At 40.7% G+C, this 16,055-nt stretch overlaps 1 protein-coding gene across 1 annotated transcript; it reads left to right on the forward strand.

Annotated features, from left to right (window-relative positions):
- Positions 1 to 8,153: 8,153 nt before the first annotated feature.
- Positions 8,154 to 12,664, forward strand: LOC150066420 (olfactory receptor 11H4-like). Its single transcript, XM_090354803.1, has 2 exons — positions 8,154 to 9,086; positions 12,644 to 12,664. Exons 1-2 carry the CDS (start codon positions 8,160 to 8,162, stop codon positions 12,662 to 12,664), a joined length of 948 nt encoding a protein of 315 aa, XP_090210929.1. The 5' UTR covers positions 8,154 to 8,159.
- The last annotated feature ends 3,391 nt before the right edge of the window (positions 12,665 to 16,055 follow it).

Here is a 16,055-nt window from a genome sequence, read left to right on the forward strand (position 1 = left end):
ATAGAGTTTCTGTAGCCCAGCTTCTTTCTTCAAGCAGAATAACCATAGGAAGGAAAGGAAGATTTATTAATCTAACTATTTTGATGAGCTTCCAGTGCTCGTCATGTGGCCCAGTAAAGAGCTTGACCTTCAACCCAATGGTAAAAATTGTTCTTAAAAATTGCATTATTTATTTACATGCTTTGTCTCTCAACACAATTTTGTAAAGAGATATTAATCAAATGGGTTCATTTATATGATTGTTATCATTTTAAGACATACAATACAATTTTTGGTGGTACACTTGAATTCAGGAGCTTCTGTGTGTTCTGCTACTACAATACCTCCACCCTTTCTACTTTAAGTATTTTTCGGATAAGAGATTCATGCATTTTGCTTGACCAGCCTTGGACCATGATCCTCCTGCATACTTGGAATTACAAATATACATTACCACACCTGCCTTATTTGTTGAGGTGGAGTCTTATTCATTTTTATCCAAATTATCTTTGTGATATTCCCAAGTGTAACATCCAGAGAAGCTAAGATTACAGATATGAGTCCCTGCATCTGATCCTGCCCTGAATTTGGGGCAATCCATCATTGCTGGATTGTGAATGAGAAGTGAAGTAAGAGACACATCTTGATCTGGGAAATGTTTAAAGACTGTGAAATTCCTGGCTCTGAATATAGAGCAGAAGGCAGAACACTACATTTCTATAAGGTAGAGAACACCATATATGCTAGTTATTACTTCAAGCAGGAAAACAATCCCACAAGTGAGTCTAAGTCAGGTAGGTTAACAAAAAACAAAGGTGGGTGGTAGAACACCACCCTTAAGCAAAAAAGCTAAGCAAGAGCATGAGGCCCTGAGTTCAAAGAAAGAAGAAACAGGGATGAAGGAAATGGTTAGTCAGCCAGGGAAGCATTGCCACGTCAAGGAACCATAGCTGGTGAACCCATCTGAAAAGGTAAGCCTATACATTATAAGAGAAAAGCCACTATTCAGACTTAGGTTAAACCCATAAGGAAATAATACCTGGTTATATCTACACTACCCAAGGAAAAATCTTTCTGCCTTACTACTCCCTGATCTCAAACCTAGAGAAGAGTAATGAGGGGAGGAAGAAGAAGAAAGATTCATTCTTTGCCATGGTGGCTCACGCCTATAATCTTAGCTACTCAGGAGGCTGAGATCTGAAGACTGTGGTTCAAAGCCAGCCCGGGCACTAAAGTCCACAAGACTCTTATCTCCAATTAACCACCAGAAAACCAGAAGTGGCACTGTGGCTCAAGGAGTAGGGCGGTAGTCGAGCTGAAGAGCCCAGGGACAAAGCCCAGGCCCTGAGTTCAAGCCCCACGACCTACCAAAAAAATTAATTCTTAGCAGTAAGTTTTAACTTGAATTAACAATTGAAATTCTAGGTAGGGCACTAGTGGCTCATGTCTATAATCATGTCTATAATCTCAGGAGGCTAAGATCAGAGGATCCAAATTCGAAATTAGCTCAAGCAGAAAAATCTGTAAGACTTACCTGCAATTAACCAGCAATAATCCAGAAGTGGAGCTCATGATAGAGAGGCAGCCTTGAGTAAAAAAGCCTTAAGTGAAAAGCACTTGACCCAGTACTGGCACAAAAATAAATTGATAAATAAGAATTGAAATTCTACCTTTAGACTTCCCAACATCTGTATATGGAGTTGAATGTGTCAATACTAAACACAGACATAAAAGCTATTATATTGGCCAAAAATGTGATTCTTAGGTGGAGCTAAATAGAGTATCCAAAAGTTGTTTTAAAATAAACATGTTAAAGCCTGGTGTCCATGACTCATACCTATAATCTTAACTACTCTGGAGAATGAGATATAAGGATCCTGGTTCAAAACTAGCTGAGGCAGACAATCCAAGAGAGATAATCTTATCTCCAATTAACTAGCCACAAAAAAAAAGTTGTGGTTCAAGAGATAGAGAGCCAATACCAGCACAATAAAATTAAATTAAATAGTCATGTTGAACCTGTTGGAGATCCTATTTCTTAGAGGTAAGGGTGCAGGGAGTTTGATAGGGATAAAATTGATTAGAATATAATGTAAACGAGTAGAGATGTAATAGTGAAATCCCACCCCTATATAACTGATATAAGCCAATATAAAAACACACATGTTGAGAAAAAAAGTAAGTTCTTCTATGTTTATTCTCTACCAAGTCCAAGTTATGCAATAAAATAGTTATAGGTACAATTTTTTTATTTTTAAATTAAAAAAAAAATAAATTAAAAGGGAAAACTGTCAAGTGTTCAAATTATGAAGAAATATTTGAAAACCCAGAGAGGTACACATATTTAAACATGGTCATACATTGAACTCGGGGCCTTGGGTCCATACTTGTTTTTTTCACCCAAGGCTGACACTCTACAGCTTAAGCCACAGCTCCACATCCAAACACTTTTCTTTTCTTTCCTTTTTGTTGCCTATCTTAGGGCTTGACCTCAGGACCTGGGCACTATCCCGGAGCTTTTTTTGCTAGCACTCTGCCACTTGAGTCACAACACCACTTTCAGCTATTTCTGTGTATGTGGTACTAAGGAATCAAACCCAGGGTTTCATGCATGATAGGCAAGCACTCTACCACTAAGCCATATCCCCAAGTCCCAAACACTTTTCTTAAGCAAACTTCAGCTCAGCATCACTACTGCTCGAAAGCCACTGTGCATGCCAACCTGATCTGTATCCTTCCATGAGACATCTGGAATGCACAGACCACGTTCCGGTTCTTCACCCTTGCGGATTCTTGTTGATAAGTCTGCTGTATGTCTGTATCTCTTGCCCTAGACTCCAAATCTTTGAGACAATGACAGTGTCATACCTTTTTGGTTTGTTTTGTTTTTTTCATATATTTTTATTGTAATTAATAGAAGGGTTACATTATATTTGCCAGATAGAAGGTACATTCATTCACGTACATTGATACCCTTTCTCATGTCTCGGTCCCCATTTCCCTCCCCCCACCCCCACCCCTCATCTTGTTTTCACCCCTTCCCTATCCAATTTCAAATAACCAAATACAAATATATCCAATATATCAGATAACAAAGTAAGATACTGTAACAATGTCTCATACCTTTTTTATCCCCAGAAAGTAGCATGAGCATGAGACTTGGCAAATTTATAGACAAATTTATAGAACTGAAGTGAATGACAACTCTTGAATTAATCCTCACTAGAATTAAATATATTCTATTTAATTCTAAATATTTTGCAGGACACGGTGGCTCATGCCTGTAATTCATAGCTGCTCAGGAGATTGAGATCTGAGGATCAAGATTTAACGCCAGCCTGGGCACAAAAGGACCTAACACTCTTATCTCCAATTAACCTCTAGAAAATGGGAAGTGGGGCTGTGGCTCAAGGGTAGGGTGGCCTTGAGCTGAAGAGCTCAGGGACAGTTTCCAGATTGGGTTCTAGCCCCATGACCCACAAAAAAATAAATAAATAAAGTAAATAAATGAAAAAAATATTTTATTGTATTCTACAGAGAGAGAGAGAGAGAGAGAGAGAGAGAGAGAGAGAGAGAGAGAGAGAGAGAGAGAGAGAGAGAGAGAGAGAGAGAGAGAGAGAGAGAGGGAGAGAGTCTGTCCATATGCAGGTCCTAGAACTTGAACTCAAGGCCTGGGTACTCTCCCTAAGCTTCTTTGCTCAAGGCAAGCCTCTACTACTTCAGTCCCAGCACCACCTATGGCTTTTAGCTGTTTTCTTAGAAATAAGAGTTTCATGGACTTTTCTGTCCAGGCTGGCTTCAAACCAGAAATCCTCAGATTCAGCCTCCTAAGTAGCTAAGATTACTAATGTGAGCCATGAGCACCTGGCTTCAGAAATATTGCTAAAAACTAAATCTAAAGAAGACAGTCTCAGGAGAAAAACACCAAATTATAATGTCCAAGCACCACTTCATATTACATAAAACATTTTAGAGAGTGAAAAGCAACTCCAAAGATAAGCGGGAGGAGCTTAATCTACGCTGGGTGCGGGTGGAACACACTTGTAATCCTAGCTACTCAGGAGACGAGATCTGAGGAACACAGTTCAAAGCCAGCCCAGGCCAAAAAAAAAAGTCCCCAGGAGATCACAGTGGCCCAAACAATAAGGGCATAGAGCCATATGTAATGAGGCTTATCAAAATCAACTCCAAGAACTGGAAACAAGAGTTTCCGTGTCCGGTATGCAGTCATTTCTATTTCTTTTCCTATTTTAGTTTTCTACACCCTTTGCCTTATATGTAAGTTTATCTGATTCCAGGAAGGGAAAAGGAATCACAGAAACAGCAGAGCAAAGGAAGAACTAATGACACAATGATACTCACTAGACACTCTGTTGGGAATGAACTTTACAACTTGGGGGGTAGGGAGGGCTAAACAGGAGAAAATGAGGGAAGATAAACAGTGTTTAAAAAGAAATGTACTCTGGGGGCCCAGAGTGTGGCCTAGTGGTACAGTGCTTGCCTTGCATGCACAAAGCCCTGGGTTCGATTCCTGGGTACCACATTCATAGAAAAAGCCAGAAGTGGTGCTGTGACTCAAGTGGTAGAGCTCTATCCTTGAGAAAGACCAAGGACACTGCTCAGGCCCTGAGTTCGAGCCCCAGGACAGTTCAAGAAAACAGAGAGATTGGAGGGCCGGGAGTTTGGCCTAGTGATTAAAGTGCTTGCCTAGCATGCATGAAGACCCGGATTCGATTCCTTGGTACCACATACTTAGAAAAAAAAAGCCGGAAGTGGTGCTGAGGCTCAAGTGGTGGAGCTCTAGCCTTGAGAAAGTCAAGGACAGTGCTCAGGCCCTGAGCTCAAGCCCAGGACTGGCAAAAAAAAATGTAATCCAAAAGAGTCACTATTAGACTGTCATCTCCAATTAACCACTCAAAAACCAAAAGTAGAGCATTAGCTCTATATATCCACACTGGTTCCAAACTGATCATTTGAAGTCAGCTGCTTCAAGCATATACATCATCTAGAAATTTATTGTACATTAGTTCATTATTGATTATGAGGTCTCTCAAGATAGCTCCTGCTAGTAGTTGATTTACAATCTGATCCTTATACTGAAGGACTCTGAAAAAATTAAATCACTCTAATTTATTAATGTACGTTTACTTCTTAACTGATAATAGAAAAAAATTAAATGTATTCATATTTATGGTTACTATGTGATATTCTACTTGTATAATGTATAATGTTCAGCTCAGGGTAAATCTATCTCCTCAAAGATTTCTCGTTTCTTTATAATTTTCTTTCTAGCTTTTTAAAAATATATTCTTCAAGCTTTTTAAAATATATAGTATATTCTTATTACTCATACAGTGGCCCAATGCCAGAACTTTTTGCCCCTCTCTAGTGATACTGAAAAATACAATGGTCAGGTCCTTTGTCTCAATAGCCTCCATGAGACACAGAGAAAGAAGTAAAAGGATTTATTAAAGAAAGAGCAAGAAAATCATTTTCCAGCCAGGAGGAGTTCCAGGAAAGCATACTGCCCAGTATATAAAGTTTCCCTAGAAAGGACTCACATGACCTAAAGATCATTGGACAATGTGGGGGCCAAAATCACAGCGCCACACAGCTTTCACAGGCTGTCATCTAGACTTTCTGATTGGATGTCCATTCTAATACTCTGCCCATTGTTCTTGTGCAAGTCTTCAGGGGCAATGGAACATGACATGATGCCCATTGCACTACTGAATGCACAACTGTTCACGACCATGGTATTGTGATATCCAGGGACCTTGTACAGGATCACTCAATGCATTATTGAGGAATGCAGAACCGCTGTAGGAGGGAGCTTTTGCCTTGATTGTCTAGCCAGGCTCTTTTCCTACTGTTGTTCATATACATTAACCAACTTTTCCCTTCCTCTTATTCTCTCCCAAGCCTTGAAAACTTACTTTTTTTTTTTTTTTGCCAGTCCTGGGCTTGAGCTCAGGGCTTGAGCACTGTCCTTGGACTTTCTCAAGGCTAGAGCTCTACCCCTTGAGCCTCAGCACCACTTCTGGCTTTTTTCTATGTATGTGGTACCAAGGAATCGAACCCGGGTCTTCATGCATGCTAGGCAAGCACTTTAACCACTAGGCCAAACTCCCGGCCCGAAAACTTACTTTTATAAGGTTTTGGTTTTTTTTGTTTTGTTTTTTTTGTTTTTTTTTTGTCTGTCCTGGGCTTGAGCTCAGGGCCTGAGCACTGTCCTTGGACTTTCTCAAGGCTAGAGCTCTGCCACTTGACCCTCAGCACCAATTCCAGCTTTTTCCTATGTATGTGGTACTGAAGAATCAAACCAGGATCTTCGTGCATGCTAGACAAGCACTCTACCACTAGGCCAAACTCCCAGCCCCAAGGTCAACTTTTATAGAGATCATACAGTGACTGTATTTCTGTGCTGTGGTTCCATTTACACTAGAGAAAGAAGGTTTTCTCACAAATTTATCTCAGCTTTGGAATTAGAGCCATAGCGAAAGGTGTTACTTATTTTGCCAAAGGGTAATCCCTTAATGCAATGCAGTCTCTTTCTAATAAAAAGCCTCCTTGAATTTGCATTTCCTCTCTTTTCTGAACTCTAAACAACATAGTGGCAACAGAATAAAATGATAAGCGAGCTTACACTCCCACCAACAGTGTAGTAGCAATCCCTCCTGGCCAAATCCCCGCCAGTATCTGTTGTTCCTGGATACATAGGCCATATAGGATGAGGACCTCAAGGACATGGAAAGAAGAGCTTAATTATGAGTGATTGTTGTTCTTAATGTACTATGTTCTTTTTTCCTCTTCTCTTGTGTTTCCTTTTGGTTAATCTCATATTGTTATAATATCTGACTTTGTTACCTGGTATGTTATATATATATATATATATATGTTTATTTGTTTATTTGAAATAGGAGGGAGAAAATGATTAGGAGAGGGGGAGAGGGGAGGGAAGTGGGGATAAAAACATGAGAAGAGATATCAATGTGTGAGAAATAATGCACCTGCTATCTGGAGAATATAACTGTAACCCCTCTATACATTAAAATTAAATTAAATTAAATAAAAAAGAATCTAGTGATAAAGATGTACTATATCTTAGGTGAGTCCCAAAGGTTGGAAAAAGAATGTGCTCCACTGAGACCACTTAGGGAGAGACTTGAGGGTTTTACAGCAATTCCTGAGAGGAAGCACAGATTTGCTATCAATTTGCATGCTAAATATCTGCAAAAACTCATGGAAGGCAAGCCTCTGAGTCTCCAAGCATGAGGAATTGCAATGACCTACTTATGTAACTGTCCCTCCTGGAGTTTCCTCACAGAGCCAGTGAAGAGAAGAAGGCTGGTGCTAAGGTGAGCTCCAGTCCCACATGCCCCTGCCTTACCAAAAGCTGATCCAGCCAAGACTTTCTTTAAAAAACAAAAAACAGGATTGGCCTGGAATTCAGGACTTCTATACTTGTGTGGCATTTTCACTTACAGCTGGTCTTTTGGGTATTTGAGCTATACTGCCAGTCTATCTTTTTGCTGGGTCATTGGAAATTCAATCTTGATGGTTTTTCTGCTGAGGCTAGTTTTGAAGCATAATGCTCAGATCTCAACTACCTGAATAGCTAGAGTTACAGGCATAAGGTTGTCTTAAAAATCACTAAGAAGAGTCTGGTACTGAAATCCAATTTTTTTTTTTGCCAGTCCTGGGCTTGAGCTCAGGGCCTGAGCCCTGTCCTTGGACTTTCTCAAGGCTAGAGCTCTACCACTTGAGCCTCAGCACCACTTCCGGCTTTTTTCTATGTATGTGGTACCAAGGAATCGAACCCGGGTCTTCATGCATGCTAGGCAAGCACTTTAACCTCCAAGTAACCAATAAAACACTGGAAGAGTTTAGCCTAGTGGTAGAGTGCTTGCCTAGCATACACAAAGACCCAGGGTGGATTCCTCAGTACCACATACATAGAAAAGCCAGAAATGGTGCTGAGGCTCAAGTGGTAGAGCTCTAGCCTTGAGAAAGTCCAAGGACAGTGCACAGGCCCTGAGTTCAAGGCCCAGGACTGACCAAAAAAAAAGGAAAGTAGAAAATGGTTTGTGCATAAAGTAATGCAAGCTTATGAGAGATATATTAAAAGCAGAGAGATCTGGGTTAAAATTATGCTTCTGTTCTTCACAGGCTTAAGCCCCATGAATAGATCAGCAACCCATGTTGTGACCGAGTTTATTCTCCTGGGGTTTCCTGGTTGCTGGGTGACCCAAATTTTCCTTTTCTCGTTGCTCTTGGTGGTTTATGTCTTAACCTTGCTGGGAAATGGAGCCATTGTCTGCGCAGTCAGATGTGACCGAGGACTCCACACGCCCATGTACTTTCTGCTGGGAAACTTTGCCTTCCTTGAGATCTGGTATGTTTCCTCCACTGTCCCCAACATGCTAGCCAACATTCTCTCCATAACCAAGACCATCTCATTTTCTGGATGCTTCCTCCAGTTCTATTTCTTCTTTTCACTGGGCACAACAGAATGCCTCTTCCTGGCACTCATGGCATATGACCGATATCTGGCCATCTGCCATCCCCTCCACTACCCTACCACCATGACTGGGAAGCTCTGTGGCATTCTGGTGTCTTTGTGCTGGCTCACTGGATTCCTTGGATACCCAATCCCTATTTTCTTCATCTCCCAACTCCCTTTCTGTGGCTCTAATATCATTGATCACTTCCTGTGTGACATGGACCCATTGGTGGCTCTGTCCTGTTCCCCAGCTCCCATTACTGAAACCATCTTTTATGCTCAGAGTTCTCTTGTCCTCTTCTGCACTGTTATGTACATTCTTCGGTCCTACATTCTGGTACTTAGAGCTGTTTTGCAGGTTCCTTCGGCAGCTGGTCGGCAAAAGGCCTTCTCAACCTGTGGTTCGCATTTAGTGGTGGTGTGTCTTTTCTACGGCACAGTCATGGTAATGTATGTGAGTCCTACATATGGCATCCCAGTATTAATGCAGAAGATCCTCACACTTGTTTATTCAGTCCTGACTCCTCTCTTTAATCCTCTCATCTATAGTCTTCGAAATAAGGACATGAAACGTGCCCTAAGAAATGTCTTCCTTCAAATGAAAGTTAGTCAAAGGTCAATGCATTAAAACTATGCCAGCTGAGTGAGGTAGTGGCTCACATCTGTAATTGTAGCTATTCAAGAGGCAGAGATGTGGAGGATTGTAGTTTAAAGATCTATCTCCAATTAACCAGCAGACATTCAGGCTGGAGGTGTGGCCCAAGTAGTAGAGCACTTCAGGAATGAGCAAGCAAGCCAAGCAAGCCCTGAATTCAAGTACCGTTACTACACCATGCTTACAAGTTCTTATAAGGAACTCGGCAGAGATGATGTTCTCTTCCTAGTCAAAGTAGCTGGAAGCTGTGTGTTTTACCTGGAACTGGACCTACCTTTTGGTACTGGCTACTTAAATGGCTATTTAATACACTGGGTATTTTCAACATCCAGTGAAACTCTTCCAAAGCCTGTCCTTGTTGGAAGGATGAATTGGGATATGAGATGCCCTCACACTGAGATATCTCGGATTCTTCCATCATTCCATCATTACAGATCTTCAGTGTAGCCAAAATAACTTTGTTCAACTAGGGATACAAACTTTACATGATGAGAATCTACAGTAGGATAATACCCGGCATCCACACTTAAAAATGTTTTGGGGAGGGTCCGGGAGTTTGGCCTAGTGGTAGAGTGCTTGCCTAGCATCATGAAGACCTGGGTTTGATTCCTTGGTACCACACACATAGAAAAAAGCTGGAAGTTGTGTTGAGACTCAAGTGGTAGAGCTCTGGCCTTGAGCAAAAATAGCTGAGTGAAAGTATAAAGCTCTGGGATTATATGGTTATAGCCCAGTACTAGCACAGAAAAGAAAAGCGGGGAGGGATGAGGATCCTAAAACAATGAAATCTATTGAAATTCTATAAGAGATGAGAAGAGTAAAGGAGTGATAGAGTCATTTTGATCATTGTATACATGTATGGAAATGGTCCCAATGAAACTTCCTTTGTACAATTAATGTATGCTAATAAAAATGATTGGCCAGGGGGCCGGGAGTTTGATCTAGTGGTAGAGTGCTTCCCTAGCATGCAGGAAGACCCAGGTTCCATTCCTTGGTACCACATACATAGAAAAAGCTGGAAGTGGTGCTGTGGCTCAAGTGATAGCGCTCTAGCCTCGAGGAAAGGCCAAGGACAGTGTTCGGGCCCTGAGTTTGAACTCAGAACTACCAATAATAATGATAATAATAATCATAGGCCAGGCACCAATGCCTCATACCTCTCACCCTAGCTATTTAAGAGGCTGACATCTGAGGATCAAATCGGCAAGCCAGCCCAATTAGAAGAGTGTGTGAGGTTGTTACCACCAGCTAATCAGCAAAAGCTGGAAATGAGACAGGCACTGGTGGCTCACACCTGTAATCCTAGCTACTCAGAAGGCTGAAAACAGATCTGAGGATTGTGGTTTGAAGCCAATCTAGGCAGAAAAGTCCATGAAATTCTTATCTCCAATTACCACCAAAAAGCCAAGGTGGTGCTGTGGCTTAAATGGCAAAACACTAGATGAGCAAAAAAGCTTGGAGACAGTATCCAAGCCCTGAGTTCAAGACCCAAAACTGGCACCAAAAAACAACAACAACAGAAGCTGAAAGTAGAGGTATGGTTCAAGTGGTAGAATGCCCGTGTTGAGAAAAATAGAAAGATAGACAGAGAGAAAGAAAGAAAGAAAGAAAGAAAGAAAGAAAGAAAGAAAGAAAGAAAGAAAGAAAGAAAGAAAGAAAGGAAGGAAGGAAGGAAGAAAGAAAGAAAGAAAGAAAGAAAGAAAGAAAGAAAGAAAGAAAGAAAGAAAGAAAGAAAGAAAGGGCCAGGAGTTTGACCTAGTGGTAGAGTGCTTGCCTAGCATGCACAAAGACCCAGGTTTGATTCCTCAGTACCACATACATAGAAAAAGCCAAAAGTGGTGCTGTAGCTCAAATGATAGAGCTCTAGCCTTGAGGAAAGCCCAAGGACAGTACTCAGGCCCTGAATTCAAGTCCCAGGAGTGAGAAAAAAAGCTGAGCAAAGGTGAGAGACCCTGAGGTAAAGCCCCAGTACTAGAACAAGATAAATAAATAAAAATAATTGTATATATTAATGGGGTAATGTGTGATATTTTAAGAAATATACACTGTATACATTTTGAGTTGTTTAAATGTATCTACTCCTTTTCCATTCCTTATAAGCTACTTTAGTTTATAGTATTTTGTTAAAGGAAATTGAAAACACTAAGACAATTCTCAGAACAAAAGAAAATATTTGATGAGTTTAGTATCTGGAATAAAGCACTTTTATAACTCAACAATGAAAGCTAATACAATTTTTGTAAATACATAAAGTATTTGAATAGGCATTTAACTAAAGAAACTACACAAGCAGGGCCAGGAGTTTGGCCTAATGATGGAGTACTTGCCTAGCATGCACTATGACCCAGGTTCGATTCCTTGGCACCACATACATAGAAAAAAGCTGGAAGTGGTGCTATGCCTCAAGAGGTAGAGTCTAGCCTTGAGAAAGTCCAAGGACAGTGCTCAGCCCCTGAGCTCAAGCCCAGGACTTGCAAAAAAAAAAAAAAAAAGAAGAAGAAGAAGGAAGGTCCATGAGATTCTTATATCCAATTAACCAGGAAAGAGTCAGAAGTGGAGGTGTAGCTTAAGTGACACCTTGACCAAAAAGCTAAGAAACAACACCCAGGCCTGAATTTACTAAAATAAAATAATGGCAGGAAATGCCAAGTGTAAGCTGAGATGTGGAAATTTAACCCTTCACTAGAAATATAAAATGGTACATACCTCTTCACAGAACAATTTGACAGTTCTCTGAAAAAAGAGAGAATTACCATGTGATCCAGTGGTGCTGTGGCTCAAATGGCAGAGCACCAGCCTTGAGCAAAAAGTGCTCAAGGACAGTGCCCAGGCCCTGAGTTCAAGCCACAGGACAGGCAAAAAAAAAATCCCAACAACATTCTTCATTCTTCAATGATACAGATGAAGTAATCCAAAAATTTATATGGAATAATAGAACACATCAAATAGCAAAAACAATCTTATCAGGAAGAAGGGTACTAGAGGAATATTAATACCAAACTTCAAACCCTATCACAAAGCTGTAATAAAAACAGCTTGGTACTGGCACAAGAATAGGCCTGAGAACCAATGGAATAAAATAGAAAAGCCAGAAATAAACCCACTGACCTATAGCCAGCTAATATTTAATAAGGGAGCCAAAAACACAGGATGAAAGAAAGATAGCCTCTTCAACAAATGGTGCTGCCAGAATTGGCTATACACATACAGAAAATTGAGGTTAGAGCCACCCTGCACCAGAATCAATTCTAAATGAATTAAAGATCTCAATGTAAGGCCGGATACAATGAAAATTGTATAAGAAGGGATAGAGGAAACACTAGGACACTTTAACATGGGCTGGCACTTCCTAAGATCCAAAATCACAACAAATTAAAGAAAGACTGGATAAATGGGATTGCATCAAACTGAGGAGTTTCTACATGGCAAAGGACATAATTAGCAAGATAAATATATAAAGCCCACAGATTGGGAGACATCGGACAAGGGCTTCATATCTAAAATATACTTGGAGCTCAAAAAAGTAAACCTCCAGGCTGGAAATGTGGCTTAGTGGTACAGTGCTTGCCTAGCATGCATGAAGTCCTGGGTTCAATACCTCACTACCACATACACAGAAAAGGCTGGAAGTGGTGCTGTGGCTTAAGTGGTAGAGTGCTAACCTTGAGCATAGAGAAGCTCAGGGACAGTACCCAGGCCCTGAGCTCAAGCCCTAGGACTGGCCAAAAATAATAATAATAATAATAAATATACCTCCCCCAAATGAATCCTTAAAGAAACAACCTGAGTAATAAGTTCTCTAAAGACTTAAAGAGAGACTTCTCCAAAGAAGAAATAAGAATTGCCAATGAATACATGAAAACTCGGGTTTGATTCCTCGGTACCACATACATAGAAAACCCAGAAGTGGTGCTGCATCTCAAGTGGTAGAGAGGCCTGAGAAAGCCCAAGGACAGTGCTCAGGCCCTGAGTTCAAGCCCCAGGACTGGCAAAAAAGAGAGAGAGGGGGGGAGAGAGAGAGAGAGAGATCGATCTTACCATTTGTAACAATATTGATGAATCTCAAAGACATGACACGGAGTGAAATAAGAAGCAGGTTAAATATCACATAGAAGAAAATGTAGCTGGAGCTGGATGTGGTGGCTCACACCTGTAATCCTAGCTACTAGGAGGCTGAGATCTGAGGATCAAGGTTCAAAGCCAACCTGGGCATAAAAGGACCTGAGACTTTTATCTCCAATTAACCTCTAGAAAACATGAAGTAGGGCTCGAGTCTAGGGTAGGGCAGTAGCCTTGAGCTAAAGAGCTCAGGGACAGTGCCTAGGCCGAGTTCAAGCCCCATGACCACACACACACACACACACACACACACACACACACACACACACACACACACACACAAAAGTAGCTGGGTGTCATTTGTCCACTCCTATAATCCTAGCTACTCAGGAGGCTGTGATCTAAGGATTGTGGTTCAAAGACAGCCCTGGCAGAAAATTTTATGAGATTCTAATTACCAATTAACCCCTACAAAACTGGAAGTGGCTCTATGGCTCCAAGTAGTAGAGTGCTCACCTTGAGCGAAAAGCATCCAGGCCCTGAGTTCAAGCCCCATGACCCCCTCCCCAAGAAGAAAGAAACTTTAAAAACTCATGGAATCAGGGAATAAAATGGCAGTTCCCTTGTTAGAGAAGGGTAAAATAGGGAAGTATTAGCCAAAGGGCAGAAAGTTTTGATTATACAAAATGAATAAGTCCTACAAGTTTAGTGTACACATACCTCTAGTTAACAAGATGGGCATTTAGAGCTTGTAAAGGATAGATCTTATATTAAGTGTTCATATCATATAATAATAGAGTAAAAGGAAACATTGTTTACTTTCGTGTATAAGCCAATACCAAGTCCTGCATTCAGAATTCTCTGCACTCACTTGGTATCTTTACTCAAGGCTGGAACTCAACCACTTGAGCCACACCTCCATTTCCCATCTTTGCATTCATTAATTAATTTTATTAGCACATATTGTTATTATAAGGGAGATTCACTATGATAATTTCATACATAAATGTGTACGTTATACTTTGAACAAGTCTACCAATTCTATCTCTTTAGCCCTTCTCTTGTCCCTTTTTTATATTTGGTAGGTTCCTTTTTTGCTATCTCCATACATACATGTAACATACTTTGACCTTAAGTACTCTCTCCTTCCTCCTCCATTCTAATGATTCTCCCACAATCCCCCCTTTTACACTCATGTCTATCGTCATTATCATTATCTTAGACCTAGATTCTGAGTATGGACCAAAACATTTGATACTTAACTTTTTTTAGCTTGGCTTATGTTACTCAACACATTCTCCAGTCCATTCATTTTCCTTTGAGCAACACAATTTAATTCTTGTTTGCAGCTGAATAATACTCTATTGTGTATATATGACACACTTTAAGGGGAAGATCTTGTGTTAAATGTTTCTAGCCATAATAGTAACATGGTAGAAGGAAACTTTTTCATTGTGCAAGTCCTGGGGCCTGAACTCAGAACCTGGACACTATCCTTGAGATTTTTTTGCTCAAAGCTAGAGCTCTACCACTTGAGCCACAGCTCCACTGTGGAGCTTTATGAATTCCTGTGGGGTGAAAGACTAAAGTATTTTCTACTTGTTATGATCTAAAAGTGGGAAATGCACATTTGTAAATGTATTCTTGATGTTTGAGTAATCAATGTAGAAAGTTCTCTGGCTCTCTCTGTGTTTGTCTCTGGCTCTCTTCTCCCCCTTCTCACTCTTCATCAATGTTCAGTCAAATATAAGATACTCTCTTTTCTGTATTACATTTAGGTGAGAAGAGTTGTTTTCCCTGTTTTACATCCAAGCATATAATGTTACTACACTAAGTTTTGTTTTGTTTTTGTGCATCTTGGGGCTTGAACTCTGGGCCTGGGCACTGTCCCTGAGCTTTTCAGCTCAAAGCTAGCACCCTATGCCCTGAGCCACAGCACCACTACTTATTTTCTAGTGGTTAATTGGAGATAAGAATCTCTCAGACTTCTGTGCCTGGGCTGGCTTTGAATCAGGATCCTCAGATCTCAGCCTCCTGAGTTGCTTAGGATTACAGGCATGAGTCCCAGGCGCCTGGACTTTTGTGTGTGTGTGGGGGGGGGGGGGGGGAGCTGTTAATTGGAGATAAGAGTCTCACAGACTTTTGTGCCATCGCCGGCTTAAAACCACAATCTTCAGATCCCAGCCTCCTGAATATCTAGGATTACAGGCCTTAGCTGCCAGCACCTGGCAGAAAGAAACTTTTAAAGGTGGTAGAAACAGGTTTGATTCTGATTCTTAGCTCTGTTTTCTGTTAATGGCAGACGGCTTTACCAAGCTACATGTGCTGCCCTCTAGTGGTCAGTATGCTCCGTAGTATGCCTGATTGTAAAACAGGGAAACAACTCTTCTTACCTAAAGCTAAGGAACAGTGCCCAGGCCCTGAGTTCTACTCCTAGGTCTAGGAAAAAAAAAAAAAAAAAAAAAAAAAACAACGAAACTACAAATGGAAGTATGGCTGGAGTCATAGTGTCAGCTTTGAGTAGAAATGCTAATCAAGAGCATGACGCATTGAGTGAAAGCCCCAATACTGGCAAAATAAAATAAAATGAACCCTAATATAATATATGAACTTTCAGTGGTTAATAATAATGCAGTGTAACTCATTAATTATGATGACACAAAATGTGATCATGGGAGAGGCTGGAAATCAGGCAAGGAAGGAGATATATAGGACTACTTTGTGCTTTCTGGGGTTTTTTTTTCCATAAACCCAAAACTTCTCTAAAAGTCTTGGGGCCAGGAGTTTGGCCTAGTGGTAGAGTGCTTGCCTAGTATGTACGAAGACCGGGGTTCAGTTCCTTAGTACCACATACATAGG

The sequence above is a fragment of the Megascapheus bottae genome, chromosome 2 (genome assembly GCF_031878675.1).
Source record: "Megascapheus bottae isolate mThoBot1 chromosome 2, mThoBot2.hap1, whole genome shotgun sequence".
In the NCBI taxonomy this organism is placed as follows: domain Eukaryota; kingdom Metazoa; phylum Chordata; class Mammalia; order Rodentia; family Geomyidae; genus Megascapheus; species Megascapheus bottae.